This window comes from Microplitis demolitor, chromosome 1, assembly GCF_026212275.2.
Source record: "Microplitis demolitor isolate Queensland-Clemson2020A chromosome 1, iyMicDemo2.1a, whole genome shotgun sequence".
NCBI lineage: Eukaryota > Metazoa > Arthropoda > Insecta > Hymenoptera > Braconidae > Microplitis > Microplitis demolitor.
In genome coordinates, this window is record NC_068545.1 from 21,934,583 (window position 1) to 21,955,094 (window position 20,512).

Consider the following 20,512-nt stretch of genomic DNA (forward strand, 5'->3'; position numbering starts at 1 on the left):
CGAAAAAATATGCTCTTTCTTTCGTATCTCAGACACTTTCCCCCTTGATAACAGTTGATAATCCATTTGCGATGGAGAGAGAAAAAAAAGGAAATATAAAAATCACTATGATCATTAATTATCACCAAACATATCAGTTTTTACACTGCAAAATATATTTATACTGTAAAATATATTTAAATACTTGTGGAAGTTCCTTGTCATTCGTTACTCTGCGTAAAGATGTACCTAGCGGTTTAGTTCAGTACAAAGTATAAAATATCCACATACGTTTGCATACATTGGTGCATGGCTGTCAAGAAGCCTGTCAGTATCACATCGCGATGTGTATACGTAAAGATATGAACAAAAAAAAAGAAACACAAAATCAGTAGCATCAACAGTAATCCTACTTGTATTGCTTGTATGTCGTCGGCAGAGAATGAAGAAGAGTATGTAGAAGAATACAAGATGAGAAAAGTCAGCATCAGCAGAACGCATGACGGGGTATAGTGGTTTGTCGTTCCGTCACGTCGTCACGCTATTTCTTCTTTAACTTCTTAAACTTCCTTTCTCTTCTTTACTGCCATACTCTTATGTACCTCCTAACTCTTTCTCCCTCTCTATCTAAATTCTCTCTGTGACTATTTTTGTCTCAAGATATTATAACTGCAAAAAAATTCCGTCTGATGTTCCCATGAGAATTAAAAATCGTCATAGTCTTCAAGGGGACTTTTTATATTTTTTTTAAAAAATAATAAAACAAAACTGCAGTGGGAAAAAAAAATTTATGTCTTGGTGAGTTTTTTTTTGTTTACTTTTTTATTTTATAAATGTTCAGTAATTTTTAAAAAAATAATTATTATTAATAAGAATCGATTGCAGATAATATTAAATAAGCGTTAAAAGCTTGACAAATACCACAAACCAATCCGGACACTTGACGCCTGGCGATCTTTTTGTCGGCAACTTCAAACCTGGATCCAGTAGAGTCTGCGATCTTTCGGCAACTTGAGAGCCCCAGGAGTTTCGGGTATAAAAAATAATACCAAATACATGGTATATATAATAGTAGTATAGCAGACAACTTACAGGGAGGATCAATTCCGCGAATGTGGGTCAGTTGAGTATAGTAATGAATGAATGAAGCCAGTGTTTTTCTTACAACACTACGTTTGCTAATGTTATCTTTGTTAATTTTTAAGTATTTTTTTTTCTATATATGTTAATCTTATGTACAGAAAGTAGCCTATACCTAATTTTAAAATTATAATTGCTGAGCCAGTGGATTACGTATTTAACTGGGGCGTACATTAATTATCATGGGTATAAACATATCATGAGTATTATGAATAAGATTGTGGGAAGTGGGATTTGTAGATGGTCCGTAAGATGAGGACAAAAAACAGATAGTGTAATGTAGTATGTAGTTATACTTTGAAGGCGTGAAGATTTCTGTGTGTATTAATGTGTGTCGGAAGAAGATTCGAGTCACAATTCAAACTTAAACTACATCTATAATATATATATGTGTATAAAATAAACTGAAGAGACTTGTAAGGTCTAAAGCATGTTATGTGAACCGGATTCTACCTCGTACTTGTACTACTCAGCAGCTGCAGAACTTGACAACACTCGGCAATAGATCGTATACTTGTTGCAACACACACTGCACACCCTTAAAGACATCTCAGTCATAATAATCATTCATTTCTCGGGTTTACCAAACGTCGACGTTCATCACCGTCTTCGTTTTTATTTTATGTGTGTAAACGTAAATACATTTATTATAAATTGTTTTAAAAAGCTCGTATATATATAGACAAATACATTTGAATTGAGAAAGAGAAACAAAACCAGAAGATGGTTCTACGAATCAGGGACGCCGGAAAGGAAATGTCATCGACAATTTTAACGGTTTGGGAGACCACCGAGAGATACTTGGACCGTATCTCCAGGGGACGATACGTTTTTTTTTTATTAAAATTTTTTTTATTTAATTCTGGCAATAAACACTTAATTTTAAGATTCAAATAAGATGTTAAAAACTTACACTTATTTTTTGATGAACAAAGGAAATAATAATAAGCAAGGTAATGGTCTAGAACTGAGGCTGCTTCATATACTTTTGGTCATAATTTATAAAAATACTTGTATCAGGAATTTTTAAATTTTATTTTTTTTAAATTGTTCTACTCCTTTCTGCAATATCCTTTCTTTTATATAGTTGAAAAATATAAAAATAACAGAGGAAGTTGTCGCAAATGAAATGATTCGTACTTCCTTCTCTGGTTAATTAAAAAAATATATAGGCGCCTGTTGGTAGTCAATTTCCGTTTCTTTCTGTCCAGCCTTACTTCGGTAATATTAATTTTTCTCTTCACATTCGAGTAGCATGACCCCCTAAAAAGATTTCTCATAAAAAGATGGACCGAGGTTTAGTTTCTTATTTTTTTTTTTTTTTTTTTTTAAATAAAAAGTATATTCTGTTGACAACGCCTACTCGTCATCAATCATAGGCCAGCTGTCCAATGTATGCTCGAGTATTAAATGTTTATTGGTGTGATCTCTCTAGACTCGTGATTGCTAGACGTTAAATTAAAAATAAGAGTACAGAACGTGAGCATCAAGAAGGTGGAGTTCATAATTCCATTAACGCAACGTTTTAGGATGTGCCAGAACGTGCCTTATTTTAAAAGCCCGGAGCTTCTATTCACCCAAAGCACTAACTATTATCAGCGGCGTGTTCGTCTCTTCTGCTTATACTGCTCTCTACAATAATCGTTAAAATCCTTATGACATATCTTTGGTGTAACATTTTACAAATTTTATCTCACACATCTTTTACGACCAAGATAATGTGATGTACACTAGATTTAAAGTGCGTCTTTCAATACAAGAAGAATATGAATGTTAAAAATTAAAAAAAAAAAAATTTAACAGCTTGCTACTCTCGATTTATATTTCAATAGCTGATAAAAAATGATGACCACTCTGCATTCTGATGGCTGTGCATACATATACTATAAATATGTATATTTTATATCCATGTATTTGTATACGAGAGATGGAAAAAAATCTATTTTTGACGTTGCTATACTGCTCAATACATTAACATGAGTCGCGTCTTATATTATAACGGTTAGTACATACTACGTAAAGAGAGATTTATGAAGAACGGAAGAGAACACACTTCTGTATATACCTATCCTTATATATTATTTTTTAAAAATTTTTTATTAGTTTTTTTAAAACATACTTTAATGGTTATCCTTTTAACTAACGTTTCACCATCAATACACAACACCATTAACCATTTCCACGTCTTTACACCGATCATATTTTATTTAAATTACTCAATTTAATGATCTTAATTATACTGTAAAAAAAAACCGGGGTAAGTCCAAGTGGATGTCGGTGTTAAATTTTAACACCGAAACCGGGGTTAAAATATTTTTTAATGTTGAAAATATTTTACTTTATGAATATTTTTCTTTACTCGATCACTAGAATTAACACAGTCTTTTTTATTAATTAATAAAATTATTGGTGATTGAAATAGTGGATGCAAAATTGTGTAATTTTTAAATAAATTACGTATAACATAAATAATTATTTAAGTAAGTAGGTTAGGGAGGGGCAAATCGGGTACTTAAGGAAATACCAAAATTTCGAGGACTCAAATACACTAAATCTTTTTTTTTTAATGATATTTTAAGTAATTAGGAAAAATTTTCAGTTACCATTAAAAAAAAATTTTTTCATTTTTTCGGGCAAAATGGGGTACCCCCTAAAAAAAATAAAAAACAAAAATTTCTGGATTTCAAATGAATTTGATTAAGTTGAAATTTTTGGCAAGTAATTTACCAATAAAATTTTGGCAAATAAAATTCAAAATAACGCTCAATTATATTCACAAAAGTGATTTTGGCAGGGTTAAAAATCATTTAAAATATAAAATTTTTTTTCACAAAATTTTGGGGGTACCCCATTTTGTCTACCCTACCCCCTCTTACCCCTTCCCTTTTTCCCTATATATCAAAATTGAAATTTCCTCCAGATAATGTTCATTAAATTTTTATATTTTTTTTTTTTCTAATTCCTATACGTGGAATTTTTTTTTACACCGATATTTTTTCAGTGTATTAGCGTAATAATAAATAATTAAAATAAGCTGAGATCATTGAAGATGCGGTGTGAGAAGTGTCGGATAATTAATATAATATATGGGATTTGTAACGCTTTAAATCAACGTAACGTTAAAGAAGACAAAAAAAATGTAAAAATTACTGGGATATAAGTACGTGTACAAGATACGGATAGAATCGAGCCGGAAGTACGCTACAAAGTCGGGCAATGTAAAAAGACTAAGGTCAAAGTTATATAGACCGAGTTTTTCGTACCGCCTTTTTCTTATTTAAGTCTCGGGTCTTCTTGAATCTACGCAAGAATAATGACTGAAAAAAACGCCCTTAACTGATTAGACTCAAGTGAGACTTCTTTACTGAGTTGTGTATGTCTATATATGTGTCTATACCAATCATAACTATAGACAGCACGTGTAGTGGTCCATAAAGACGGAGGATGCAGTATTTTATGTTTGCCGGTTACCAGCAGCCATACCTGTCTTTTACCTGTGCGTCGTTGATTTTAAATCTACCAATAGCAACAGGTGTTTCTCTGATTCGTCGACAGACACTTGTTTGTTGGACTGGTCTTCATTTTAAAATTTTTTTAAATGGCGGTTACCTTTAAACATCAAGAAATATAATATCATTTATTAAAAGCATTCATAGACAACATCCCTCCCCCCTCCTCCCTCCCACTTTTTTAAAATTTTCAATGACTCTCAGCTGTGATAATTGTATTGAAATTTTATTAATTAATTTAAAAAAAATTGGAGCATTAATTCACTGTAAAAAATTTGCGAAGTGAACGCGGATTAAATCCGGAGTGAATGTAAACCAGATTACTTTGTTTTTAATTAATTTTCTATGAATGAAATTCACAATGAAGGAGAGTTTATTTTAATATGGAAACTCCGGATCGGGGTAAATGCGGATTTAAATAAAATCCGGAATCACTCCAAATTCACTCTTGATTTTTTACAGTGTGGAAAAATGGACAACGGAGTTGCAATTCCACTGAACAATGTATTTTTAAAAAAATTAGTTGAAATTGTCATCAATTAGGAGTCAAACGAAATTCGTTAAATAAATTTCAGTAAAATCATGACAGTTTTCTAATTCGAATTTTTAAACTTATAGGCTAAAGTTTATTTAACAAATTTCGTTTGACTCCGAATTGATAACAACTGTAAGTATTTTTTTTTAAACCGATTTCTCAGCGGCATTGCAACTCCGTTGTCTTTTTTTCCAATTAATACTTTCATAAAATTTTGATAGTTATGACAGTTCAAGATTATCGAATTTTTTCTTATAATGCAAGAGGAGACTATTGTCTAAGAATGTCGTCAAATTCTTCATGTCAATATTAAAATTCGAAGTGTCAAATTTCGGGTGCTAAAATTTATTTACCAAATTTCGCTTAGCTCCCAATTGATAACAACTTTAAGCAATTTTTTTTTAAAATCGATATTTCAGCGCAATTGTCTCTCCATTGTCCTTTGTTTCAATTAATGTTTTAATTTTTTTTTTAACAATTAATAAAATTCGAATACACTTATGACAGTTCAAGATCATCGAATATTTTAAAAAAAGTGAGGGATATTATCTGAGAATTCCTTCAAAATAAATAAATAAAATTAAAAAAAAAGTCATCAAAATACTTTTTTTTTGCAAATAACAAGTAATAAATTTATATTTGTCCTTAACTCCCATGTTGCAACTACATAAGGAGTATTTTGAGCCATAGAGTGTGAGACCAATGTATAGGAATGCCGATTGTGATGTTATGGGGAATAGATCCTTGAAGCTCGACTGTTCCGACCCTCAGAGGGACATCCACGCAAAGCTGTTGGACAAGGCTCCATATTCCTGATGACGTTCTCCGCTGCTACATACATGCTAGGGTGTACTGAGTGACGTACGTAACAAATGTCGAGAAGAAGAGATAGAAAAAAGGGCCTCACGGATCGCCGTTGAGGCCCCATCGTGCCTTTTCTCAGCGGGGGCCACCAGCTCTTGTTTTTATTCTGCAGCATCTCTTTTGCTTCTTAATTTTTTTTCTTATTTCCCTTTTTTTATGTTTAACTTAGCATAATTTTTTTAAAATCGTACGTCACATACTTTTTTATCTTGTAACCCACAGTATTTGATATATTTATTTTGTTATTACTGTAAGATAAATGGAAGTTGGCGGGTGTGATGAGCTAAAATATATAAGATGAAATACCAACCAACAATAACCTTGCGTACATCAGGTCAATTCTAAGAAATTTTCGAGTAGGTATATAAAAACACATGTGTTCCATGTTTTATTATCTCTGTAATGCTGGTCCAAGTTTCCCAAGTTCAAATCAATTGTTTTTTTCTTGACAGACACACTTGGAGTCTTCCGGTCCCCAATATATAATTTTTTTTCTACTTAATTTTTTTTTGCGATTCTCTTTAAGGTCCAGCCGTTGAAATTCAGTTTTTCTCATCCAATCCAACAAGCCTGGGATGTTAGAGGGTGTAATAAAAATCACGTGTTGGCTGACATAGAATAACTATAAGTACTTCAGGTAATAAATGGTACGGTAGGTTTAACTGCATGACAGAAAATGTGTTTGCTGAGGAACCATTGACGAAACCGGTGGCCAACACGTGTCGTTTGATAAACTTTGTCTTGTCAATAGGTATGTCCACATGTTGAGCAATAAACGCAACAACAACACTGACAACTACAGCTACAACCAGCTAGGTATGCATGGATGGAATAACACTCAGTTATTTTACTATTTTTACTTCAAACATCAGTTTATGGCATAGGTATATCCTTCGGTGTTTGTCACGTACATTTTTCCACGGTTTTTACACCACCATGTGTTTGGATGTTAGCTTTGTTTTGCTTTACATTTACTTTAAAACTTAACTTTTATGTTATTTTTCAGAGATACGAAATAAATTAACAAGATTTGTTATGATATTTTATTTGTTTCAAATATTTACAAATATCTATACGTGATCTATGTACTTTTAAATTATATATTTTCAAACAGGAAAAAAAAAAGTTTTACTTTAAACTGTGAAAACCGGGAGCGAATTCCCGCGTAAAAAAAATTCCTTCAAAAAAGATTCTAAGAAAGTTCTGCACGTGGAACTTCTACATGAGACAGATTAGAACTTCGAATGGAACTTTTGCGGAACGTTTGTAATTTTAATGTTAAAAAAAACGTTTTTATGAGCAAATTTAAAGTCAAAAAAGGACATTGCAAAAATTCAAAAGTAGTGATTTTGGAATGCGTTTGGAACGTCTTTTTTAGTTCTTTCTTATCTAAATTTGCTCATAAAAACTTTTTTTTACTATCAATATTACTAAAGTTCCAAAAAAGTTCCATTCGAAGTTCTAATCTGTCTCATGTTTAGAAGTTTCACATGCGGAACTTTTTTGGAATCTTTTTTAAACGAACTGTTTTTACACGGACTCGGAAGATTCGGATTTTATTTCAATCAGAATTCATTCCGCCATTCAAAGTTCCGGAGTTTAAAAAAATTACTCTGCATAAGGAGTAAATAAGGAGTTTGTTTTTTTAGCGAAGTGATTTTGGAGAAATTTGGGTTATATTCAAATTCAAATTTACTGATTTGGAGTTTTAATATTTGAATAAATTTTCCTTTGGAGTGAATTTCACTTCGAAGGGGTTCAATAAATAGTCATCCGCTTTGCAATCACTCCGGATTTAATCCACATTCACTTCAAAAATTTTTTAGTGAAATTACAATACTTAGAATAAAATTCAGTAATTTTTTTTTTCTTTCCTACTGTTTAAAATGAATTATTCACATACTGAGAAAGTGGTCGATTTATAATGTGCACAAGTGAGCACATATATAGTATTGAAACAATATACAAATCCATGAATGACAGAGGAAGTCGTCGGTGAAAGCTCTACTGAAAAGCTTCCCGACTATGTTTGTTTCACTTCATGTCTTCTCTTATTTCACTTTATCTTTTTCTTATTGAAAAAAAAAAATAAAAAAAGGAAAAAAAAAGATTGAAGATCTAGACCACCCTGATCGTATCTTCATATACATATATATTTATATATTATTTGCAACTGTAAATGGAAATACAATTAATTTAATTATTTAAATGAAATAAATAAATTATCAGGATCATTATAAAGATCAAGTCAATTTCATTTTGTAATTTTGATGATTTTTCATTTCACTTTTTTTCATAATATTTTAGTATATACCAAAAATTTGACATTAATCTTTGCCATTGATATTTGTATGACTTTTATAAAATATTTTATGGCCCGGTTAATAAATTAACGATTCATTAACATGAGTATTTTTCTTTGATATTATATTAATTAAAAATTAAAATCTAGCATAGAAATTTCTATAACAGCATTTTTTACTTTATTTTGCCCAAATGAGAACTTGTTTTTATTATTTTGTTTTTCATTGTGTTCCTATCCTGTGAAGATGAATAAGTGAATATTCACTTATTCATGTTTAGAGAGTATCAAAGTAACATTTACGTCATTGATGGTGTGATCGTTCTAATTCACGCAGTCAAAAGTTGAACAGCGCGCTTCTTGAAATTTTCACACCAGTGGTGTTAAAAATTTTCACACGAAATCATTCATACTACAGCGCGAAATTTTTTAGTGTAAAAATATATAGACCTATAAAAGCACATGAATCAGAATTTTTTCATTCGGGCCTCATTTGATTCCCTTATTTTTTCTGGTGAATTCACAGAAAAAAACATTTCTTGGCGCAAGAAGTTTTTATTTACCCTAAGAATTTTTTGGCATTATATATGACTTGAAAATAAAAATTTTCCTGGGGCGAAAAATAGAATTCATGCGCCAAGAAATTCTTTGTTATCAATTTATAATCCGAATAAAATTTTCGCGCCAAGAAATCTTTTTTTTTTCTGTTTAATTGATTTCATGGAAAATTTTAATTTTTATTTTTATTTTAAACGTTTACATAATCGTAAATTTGACATATTGTAAGGAGTAATAATAATAATTGGTGATGTCCTAGGTTCTATAGTGTTTGGGTACAGGCCACCAGTAAAATACAATAAAGGTGGCAACAACTGAATTTAAATATTTTTGAGAGGTGAGAATTGTGCTGGTAGTTGTACCTTTGTAAAATAAGAATAATAAATAAAATGACATTGGGATATACGACCGACTCTTTGGGATTTTCCCTCGGGGAATTCCCTTATTTTATTGCTAATAATTTTCTCACCTATATTTTATTTATAAACATATTTTTGAATATTTATGCTCTTCAACTTTAACCCAATTAATTTTTTTCCAATAATAAATTTTATATACAAAATTGTTGTCGTTAAAATTATAAAATAAAATTTCCATTTACACTAAAATTTGTTTAAGCTCCTGACTTTCTTAAACAAAAATTTTTTTTTAAAATATACACTATGTATAAAATTATAACTAATATATGATTAAAAATATACTAAAATTATAAAGTGATAGAAATTGATGGTCTATGCCACAATTGTGAAAATACTACGCCCGCATTTGTCCTCGTCTCAGGATTACAAGTAGCCAGTAAAATTTCCATAATCCCTACTCTAAGAGCCTTGGGGATTTTCAACTGGTGGCCAGGTATTCATTTATGGTTTGAGCACGAGCCATCAAAAGCACCCGCTGCCATGATTTTTTTTCCAAATTACCAAATTATCCTTTTGTCCTTTTTTAATTGTTATGTACACAGAAAATTTTTTGTAGAAAAGTACTTCAAGTATTGTAAAATGTATTCCTTTATATTTATATATATTTTTATATTTTTATATAATTAAAAAAATATAATATTAAAAAAAAAAAATGACAATTGCTATTTTATTTTTTAAATTATTAAAACTCTTATAACTCGGAAACTATGGACTTTAGCGACTTGAGTCATAGGACTTTTTTTGAAGGGAATAAAATTTCCTATAAAATTCTCCTTTACATTTTTGGTGTGCATTCATTGGTTTACGTTCTACAAACCAATAAAGGACAATTTGATACGAAAAATGACTTCCTCAGCGGACATCAGTGAACCAGCTGGAATTACAGCTAAGTTGCTATGGGCACTTTTGAAGAACACCAAATGCCCTACAGTTTGCGACCAAAACCGCGTCGATATTATAAAACGCAGCTGAGTATTAGAAAGTTAAAAAAAAAGTAATTTAATTTACGTGTATTTTAAATGGGAAATTTTGGAAATCAAATGGAAGGGACTTAGGATTGAAACTAAGAGCTCAAACTTGGCAGGAATTTTTGTTTTAGCATAAAAAACAATTTTTAGCTTGATAAGTAACAAAAAAAAATACTTTTGCCGGAAACGAAGTACCCTAATATATATATTTTTTTATAACACAGAAATATAATAAATAAATATTTTAAATTGGTGACAATATGGATGGAATCTCATTAAATGTAGACCTGGATATACTATTTTGCCACATGTTTGTAACACATGTTTGCTAAATTTTTCCACGGTAGGCCATTTACTGAAGGACGCAGGTATGGTACACATGTGTTGGAGCCAAAGTCGTGCGAACCAAAATATATCTATACACATATATTTGTTCATCTCTTAAAACACTATGACTTTTGCTCTTATCACAAGTATTGAAATGGATATCATTTTTTTTTTAATATAATAGTAATTATTAATTACTTTTTTTATTGTTTTGCTCATAAAACAATTATTTGAATATAATCATAAATTTTTTTTTAATATATTCGGTATTTGACATTAAAGTTTGATTTAAAAGTTGACTCTGTACTCTGTCAAGTGATCCTTTGTTGAATACATATGACAAACATATGAGAGAAGCTACTAGAAAAACGCTTCCAAACAAGTCAATGTCAAATCCACGTCAGGTATTTATGATAATAACAAATATTTACACTATTATTATTTAAATAATAATTTTTAAACTCTACTCAGAAATAAAGGATTTTTTGGCGCGAAAAATTTTTTGCATTATTAATTGAATGAAAATTTTCTGTGGACGAGAAAAAATATAGCGCCAAAAAAAAATTTTTGTTTTCATTTCACAATGCAAAAATTTTCTTGGAGTAAGTAAAAATTTCTTACACCAAAAAACTTTATTTTTTCTGTGTGCAACATAATGTCATTGATTTAAAAGTACTGTTGATGGAAACTTATTTTGAAACTCTTCTAGCTATCGTGCGGGCTATAATTATTGTAAAAATTGGGAGTAATTATGGGCTTTATTTATTTATATCCAAATTTACTCCGTCACGAAGTTTTGGAGTTTTTCAAAAATGACTTTGCATGGACAGAAAAAAAGGATTTTTTGGTGCAAAAAAAAATGAAAAAAAAAATTTCTGAGGACTAGAAAAAATTTTTCGGCGCAAGAAATTATTTCTCATTGCAAAAATTTTTTTCTTAGCCCAAGAAAATTTCGTATTGATTCATAAAATTTTTTATAAGAAATTTGAATTTTTACTTGTCCTATAAGACAACTCAAAATTTACTCGGCGCGAGTTAAATTTTTTTGCACCAAGAAATCCTTTTTTTCCTCGCAGAGCTGAAAAAATGTAAATTGTTAGCGTTAATAAAAGTTTGAGCAATAAAATTTTAGTGTGAAGGTAGTATATAATGGCAAAAACATATGTTTGGAAAGTAGCGAAGCTTTGCAAGTGGCAGACACGTTGTTGCAGCGCTGCCGTAAGCTAAATAATATTTAAGATGAGTGTCTAATAGTCAGAGCCTGTAGCTTGCTTATTCACATCATATACGCTGAATATGTATACAGTAAAGTAATATAAATGAAGTATGTACAGTCCCACGGTTGCATTGCTCCGTATGTTCAACACATGCTGGTACCGTAAAGGTATAGGAAACATTGGCGCAAAATGTCTTTGAGTCCTCAATCATAAATCATGCTTTGGTAAACAAAACATACTATTATATATATATTTTTTATTTTGCAATAAACATCAAGTACTAGATTATAAAAATAATTATAAACTTATATTTATGTGACAATTATTTTTTTTTTATTTATTTATTATATTTCAGCCTGGTAGCTTTGAAATAGTATTCGTTGCATTACATGGATTTTACATATATTAAATATATCGACTTTCGAATTAGCAAATCGTCTAGCTGATTATTTTTTCTAGGTGCTTCTGTGCAATATTTAGATACTAATAGTCGGAGAAAAAATCATTTAAGTAACCTTGACAAAAATACTATACATATCCTTGATATGGAATTGATTTTTAGATGAAAAAAAATTTTTAACTTCCTATTTTTCGCATAAGTGGAAGATTTTCTGAAATGGAGTTAGACCATTTGCTAATTAGAACTTCGATATATGAATATACTTCAATCAACTACTAATATAGTCTATTAAATTGTATTTGTCTATAAATTTATATTTTTTTAAGCTTTAAATTATTTAATATATGAGTAGTTCTTAACTCAATTTTTTTTTTTTTTTAGATGAAATACTAAGCAGTGAGATAAAAGTTTATGTACCCAGGTAAATATATTTAAATCTATTTAATTACTGGGAGTTCCCAGATCCTGCAGACTCCAGACTTAAGCCTAAAAGATCATTGGGGTTTTCCGGGCAATAAACCCAACCCGGATTGTCACCAGTAGTAGTAAAAGTAAATATAATGTAGCTGCTTTCTTTGACACTCAACATTTTGACTATTCACCTGGAACCTTGAGCTACACCAGGTACCTAAATAAGAACATAATAACTTTACTGGTGGCCACTCAAAATTTTTCTGCATATATTTATGTCTTTTATTTTCTGATAATTTGGAATCAGACCTGATTGACGAATGGATGCCAGATAAATTTTAATGAAAATTTCTGGAGCGCGATTCACAATGAGGTGAAAAATAAATTTTTTATTATCACTGAAAATATAAAATTAGCTGAGTATCAAAGTAAATGACAGTAATCATTATTATGATATCAAAGTGACATGGCTGGTAAATTTTATAAATATCTCTATAGTATATTATAGTTACTCTACGGATGAGATGATACGATGATGCGGTGATGATGATGACGGGCAAATGAGACGAAATCCACGCTAGTCTTGGCTTTAATCCAATATTTAATCTTTAATCATCCAGGAGATAAATAATCATCATTATTATTACCGTGATCAAAGAAAATCTTCGTCATTTATTAAAATCAACTGGCACAAAAAATATCTGAAAAAAAAAAATATATCAACATATAAATAAATAAACAAATAATTTAAAAATTATAAAAATTAAATTAAAAAAAAAAAAATAAATAAATAATAATAAATATGTTGAAGTCCAACTAATTGGATTCTTCAACTATGATATAAATATTCAGACTCCCTTCTTCCAATACCATTGGCATGACGAAGGCATCATCATCACAGATCTTATTCTACATTAGCTGGTCTCGATGCTGCAGACTTAGCTCTGGACCCCGAGGTTCCAAACTGGCGTGTGTGGGTGGGGACAACTGACAGCAAGTTGGGATCGTCGGGATAAAAGAAAATGTTCGGGGTGGGGCTAAAATATGAGTGAGAGAGAAGATGGAGGCGGGCTTGTTCAGCTAACTGACATCTCCTGAACTGAAGATTCTGGCGTCAGTTTGCTAGACCGCCAGACGAATCAAGACACGAGTCGAGACGAGACACAAAGATCTTAGCGAGCTTATTGTCCATTTGTGTTTTACGACGTCAAGTACTTACACTTGTTTTTACAACTTTAGCCACACGTTTTCTAGTTTGAACAAGTAAAAGCTTAAGTGTATCAGCAGGTGTAGTAGCAAGTGGTGATCAAGTGTTTTTATAACAAATTTAATTCAAGTGTTACAATTTAGATAAATATTAAATTAGTACCAATGATGCAAGCACAGCAACTGGTGGCTTTACAAACTCCAAAGCCTGTTCCAAATCTTTACTATCTCGTAGATTCCTCTGGTGTTCCTCATAATGGAGGAGTTCTACAAAGCGCAGGGATTCCACACAGCGCGGGAAGTTCTGCAAGCAACTCACCCGTACAATTCGAACGATTTTCACCGCCAAATCATTTGGTAGACTTGAGTAGTCCTCAGGAGCATCGAATGCAACCAGAATATCATCCTCATCATCATCACCATCATCATCTTCATAATCCTCATCATCAGCATCAACTACAACAGCAGCAGCAACAGCATCATCATCATCATCACCTTCATCAAGTATATCAATCTGCGACGCCTAATTTTTATAATTACTATGATTCTTATGAAGATGAAAAAAGATCACAGGATTTATCACAATCTCAGCTTGATTACGATCGACATGATTCACCAGGATTTATTTCAGATCACAGTCCAGAACATGATCAAATGTATGTACCAAACTCATCATCTCCTTTGCAAATGTATAATTCACCCGACGGTGCTGGTAGCAGTGGAGCTGGAGATGAAATTTCTTCAGGATCACCTCAACTTCAAGATTTTAATAATTCACAGAATGATATTGTCGAATATAAACCAGTGATAGGAAATAAAAAAGTACCATTAGATATTATAAATGTAACAAAACGTAAAATAGTAATGGAAGAAGCTTCATCATCTTCGAAAAATTTTGATCGTATTAGTGAAGTTAAAAACGCGGGTGGTTTAAAAAGAAAAAGAAAAGTAAGTGTCAATGATGAATCTGAAAATGAAAGTATTGCCTCTTCATCAGGATCAAAAAGAAAAATTCGACGTAAAAGTGGTGCTAGCTATGAAGAAATTCAAAATCAACGAGTTATGGCAAATGTGCGTGAAAGACAAAGGACACAGAGTCTAAATGAGGCATTTACTTCTTTAAGAAAAATAATTCCAACTTTACCAAGTGATAAATTAAGCAAAATTCAAACATTAAAACTTGCAACAAGATACATTGATTTTTTATATCACGTATTGCACGGCGTAGATAATTCGGATAATGGCAATTGTCCTGATGACAATGATGGTAAGATTCAAAATGTAAGCTTTTACATATTTTTTAATTATTTATTTATTAAGTTCATATGCCAAGGCAATAAAAATATAAAATACATTGTGAGGAATAGTTTAAACATAAATTTAGCAATACAATAGAATAAACAAGCTTAGTAACTACTATTTTATTGAAGATCTAGGAAAAAATTTAACGCTTTAATTTGTTATTAGGGTAACCCTTGCCATAGACGAATAGCCGATACTTATAATAATAGTACTAATATAATATACAACATATAAGAATTGGAATAATAGTACACAGAAAAAAAAGTATTTACTGAAAGTAAATATTCATGATCCAAGAAATTTTTTTTTAAAACCTCAATGTTATCGAATAAAGTATAAATTTCCTCTGATTGAAACAAGTTCTCTTATTCAAAAAAATCTTTACTGGGTTCCCAAAAATGTTTGTCTTCAAAAATATTTTCTTGACTCAGAAAAAGACAACTTTTTTTTCTGTGTAATAACAAGCACGCAAAAAAAAATAGGAATAAATAACTAGAACATAAAAGACTTGATTGATAAATGTTTACCTTGGATATAACAAAGAATTTACTTTACCGGGTTATTAAATCATGGCTCAGTGAGTCAGATGAGTACGGCGGTTGACGCGTGTAAAATGCAACCAAGACAGGCGCCAATGCTCAACAAACGTCTTCATAACTTCATGTGACTGATAATAGACATATATATGATATTTTAAAAGCGCCATTTTTTTATACTAGTTTTAATATCAACGCAGCGGTAGTAAAATTACGAGACAAAAAGATTCCCGAGTTTTGATGAGTTACTGTCGCTTGATTTATGAAAATCTCTGGATATTGAAATATATATTAAAACATATAAATAAAAGGTTATAAATTATATATTATTATATTGCTATACTTATGTATTTTACTGTGGCCCTGTTATTGGCCATCTGGCTGTTGGGTCTTATTATAAATAAATAAATAAACATATTATTAATAATACATTTACTTATTTCTTTAGGTCACGTGAGTCCGAGAAATCCAATTTTGGAGGCTCGAGAAATAGCAGCGTCTACCCCGTGCACATATATGGCACACCAGAAATTATCAGATGCATTCAGATTTTGGCGAATGGAAAGTGATTGGCATCCAAATTAATTTTTAAAAAATTGTGCTAAAAATAGTTATTTTAAGTACATTCTTTATTATTTTTTGTTTTTCTATTGCGTATATCGGCTTATTTCCTATTTTCGCTGGACCGAAAATACTGTGAAATGCCAAAAGAAGATTTATTTGCGTATAAATGGACAATGGACGGAAATTTTCATTGTTCAACAGAAAGGTTACTGGGTATAATGCCATTGGCAACAATGGCGGATTATTACTATTGGATTTTCCAAAGTACCTTTCTTATAATATCATATACAACTTTAGACTAACCTTAAAATCTGAAGATTGGTTTTATTTGATTTTAAAATTTATTATGTTTAGATTAGGGTCTTAAAAATTTTCGTGGGAAAAGGCAAATTAGTGTATAGTGTATATTGCATTGGGGATATTCCCCGACAACTTTTGTTTTAAAAAGTTTTAATATAAACAGAGGAAAAAAAATGAAAGAAAAAAATAATTATGAGGGGAGATATATGTGGTAGCTGTCGTCGTTGGCCGCTAGTGGCCCGGAAAAATATTATTTTTTCTTAAGATGACTCTGTACTGGATGGATGGATGGATGGATAGATGGATAGATGGATGGATGGTGGAGCCTTGCTGAGTATGCAGCCGGCTAGACATGCGTATAGTTTATATATATGTATTAACTTCTTCTCGTTCTTGTTCTTTAACTTCTTCTTGCTCTTGTTCTAAATCTTCTTTATCTTATTTTGCTTGTATGCTTGGTTAGGTGGCTAAGCCACTAATACACAACATATATATAATATAACACAGAGTAGCAGCAGCAAAGTCAACTCTTAACTTCTTTCTTTATATTCATACAGCAGTCGCGTCAATTTCTCTCTCGGGGGGCCCACGAGACCGACCCCGTATCGTGTGAATATTTTGGATAGCTTTCGTGGTTATTTTAAAACCACGGCCAAACCAAAACTCACAACTAAACGCGGTTTACAGTTTTGCGGTATGAGTATTAACAGATCTACGATTTACGTTGTTTTTATTATAATTACAAACATTTATTACTTTTATTCACCAAACGTCATAATTTATTTATTTTTTTTTTTTTTATTTAAATCACATGAACACTCTATCAATTATTTTAGAAATTTTTTAAAATATAATTATGATTAATATTTTTTAAAAATTAAACTAAAATAAGACGTTTTAAAATTAGCTCATTAATATGTAAATTAATGATTAATAATTACCCAGTAAATTTTATATACTTAGTTGGAAAAAAATTAAAAAAAAAAAAAAAAAAAAAAGAATACATAAGTTTTTTGTCAGCAGATAGTGAGTTTGCTGACCATAAATCTCGTTGAATTCAATTAAAAAAGACAACTCTAGTGAGACAGAAAGTCTCCTGCAGACTACCAGTGACGTTTTTGGGGAGTGAAGCTATGCTATAAAAACAAACTTAATAAATACAGATTTTTTTTTTTAACGCCACATTTTATAAACTGGTATGACAACTAAAGCTACCAGATTTAATTTTTATTTCCTACATTTATTTTTATTTCATTTCATTTCATTTATTATCTAACACTTTTTAATCATTTAAATTTTTCTCCACTTAAGATTTAGTTGACGTAATTTAGGTAAATAATTTATAAAAATAAAATTGAAAACAAACAATATGACGTTTAATTCACTCTGATAAATATATAGTTAAATAATTAATTATAAATCTATAGTAAAAAAAAATATCGCGCGCACTAACACTGCTGCGATCATGCAGTTATCAATCACCAAAGATTCAATATTATAGATAAATAAAAAATCCAACGATCATTTCAATTTAAAATGTAATGTATATAAGTAATTAATTTAGTCTTGACTCTAATTGATGTAAATTATTTTTAAATTTATTATAACTATTATTAAAAATTATTTTAAACATAAGCTGCACTTATAGTTATCTATAGTGTAATAAAGAATAATGTATATATATTTATTATCATGATGATAAACCGTCGCTATTTTAAATTACATAATTTTACAATAGTAAAATTATTATGCAGCCGGTTGATGCAATAATTTATTAATTAATATATTTATATACTTACTATTACTGCAAATGATTCAATCACTATGATATGTCTATTAATATATATTTATATATATATATATATATATTAATTAATTGTAAATAAACATTTTATACGTACTATTAATATTAATCTGTAAATATTTTGCATAGTATATATATATTTTTTTTAATTATTATAATTAAGTGTAAAATAAAAATGTCATTCCTTAATTCGTATGCTATGTCAGCAGTCGATACTCCACTATATTTATAATGTAATGCCCAGTATTTTTGTAACTAATAGAAATAATAAATTTTAATAAATAATCTTTTAATAAATTTAATTATTTTTTATTTTTTTATTGTAAAAAATTTGTGTAGTCATTGCGGAGTAAATCCGCAGAAGTGATGCAGAGTGATTATTTTTTACACAGAGAAAAAAGATTTCTTGGCACAAAAAAAATTTTGTATTATGAAATGAAAATAAAAATTTCCTTAGGATTAGAAAAATTTTCTGGGCCTTCGAAATTTTTTTCTTATCCTAAAGAATTTCTTAGGGCAAGTAAAAACTTTTTACGCCAAAAAATACTTTTTTTCTGTATACGAATTTCAATTCGCGAGTTTGAAAATATTAACTTCTTACCAAATATTTGTGAGCTTGGAGTGTTCAAAAGTAGTAGTATGAACAAGATTTCAATTCCAAAACCCGAAAAGCTCAAAAATATTCTCAAAGTAAATAAATTTCACTCAGAAAAGGAGTTTTAGAAAATATTAATTGTAATAAAATTCCGCAGAATAAAATCGTAATAAAAACTAATTAATTTTTTATTCAAATAATTATATTTCTGATTAAAAAGTTATTTAAATAAAATATATATTCAAGAATATATGAATTCAAGTGTTAAAAATCCAGACCGGCGCGAATGCGAATTGAAATAAAATCTGCGTCGTTCTGAAATCCCTCCGCTGAGAAAAAACCTCCTTATTTACTCCACATGCGCAGTTTTGTTAACTCCGGAACTCCAAGTATCGGAGTGAATCCGAATTGAAATAAAATCCGTATTCACTCCCTATTTTTTACAAGAAAATTTTATTCATTCAGATTTTAATTATTTTATCAAGGATGAATATTAAGAAAAAGGTAAATAATTTATGAGAGACTATACTTCTAGTATGTGTTTTAATATATGGCTTTAATAAACATCTTATATCTCCGCCCAGTTAGCGATGCAGTTGGCTTAAAAGATGTCAACTGCATCCAATAGTTAAGCTTCCATTTGCTTCAAGGCGGTACGTTTTTATATTATTTTTTTTTATCATCTTCTCTATGACTAAGACAGAATATTACATACAATACCGTTTTAAAAAAGTGCAATAATTATCATAAAATAATATTTAACGTAGATAAAAAATTAATTTTGACTTTAAATTAATTTAATTATTTTATCAAAGATCAAAGTGATGAAATAATATAAATTTTTGTGTTAAAAGTAAAGTAAGCGATAAGAAATAAAAATTAAAATTAATGATGATTAATAATGACGTTAATGCGATGTCGCTGATTAAATTTAGAGGAAATAAGAAAAATATGTCATATACATATGTATACGGAAATCAATTATTTTAATTGTTTTTCGAGCATTTTAAGATATCAATGACCTTAAAATGTGTTTGTATGAATTGTGTACTAGGACATAGAAGCAATAACTGTTGTTTAATAGATTTATATACTTCAGATTATATTTAGATATTTTTAGAATTTATACGTTAATGAAAATAAAAATTGAGTATTAACATTTTCGCATAAAAATTTACCACTTTGTCATTATCTGGTTCGATCAGATTTAATAAATTTATTTTCTAATACAAAAATATTATTTTATAAATAATTAATATCTTTTAAATGTTACTGTCAAATCAACACTTAATATTCCAACATTTACTTGTATTGCTTTCAAAATTTATGTGTCTAACTTTTTTACACATCGATGTACGTTAAAATAATATCTAAATGAGTGCAGTTTCACTGTATGTTCAATTAAATTTCAAAGCTACTTGATTTTGTTTATAAATATCAGAATAAATAAATGAATGCCAGAATATCGATGTTATAATGATGACTTACTGCATGCTTTGTTACCAATTTTCTAGCTTCACTGCACTGTATGTTATGTATAAAGATCTAAAAGTCACGTAAATTGTGAAGACTATAT

The 20,512-nt window shown here is 29.7% G+C and overlaps 1 protein-coding gene across 2 annotated transcripts; it reads left to right on the forward strand.

Moving 5' to 3' along the window:
• Window positions 1–13,768: 13,768 nt before the first annotated feature.
• Window positions 13,769–17,338, forward strand: LOC103576412 (protein twist). Of its 2 annotated transcripts, none has more exons than XM_008556609.2 (2): window positions 13,769–15,102; window positions 16,122–17,338. In XM_008556609.2, exons 1-2 carry the CDS (start codon window positions 14,001–14,003, stop codon window positions 16,256–16,258), a joined length of 1,239 nt encoding a protein of 412 aa, XP_008554831.1. In that variant the 5' UTR covers window positions 13,769–14,000; the 3' UTR covers window positions 16,259–17,338. The 2 variants fall into 2 exon arrangements, with proteins under 2 accessions (XP_008554831.1, XP_008554832.1); XM_008556610.1 differs by having other exon boundaries at window positions 13,769–15,116; window positions 16,122–16,208.
• Window positions 17,339–20,512: the final 3,174 nt, after the last annotated feature.

What these genes read in the sequence shown, in the direction of transcription:
- LOC103576412 (XM_008556609.2), top strand. Translation starts at nt 14,001, where the DNA reads ATGATGCAAGCACAGCAACTGGTGGCTTTACAAACTCCAAAGCCTGTT. An exon ending in TTGTCCTGATGACAATGATG is followed by an intron (nt 15,103 to 16,121) that starts GTAAGATTCAAA and finishes TTATTTCTTTAG; the next exon opens with GTCACGTGAGTCCGAGAAAT.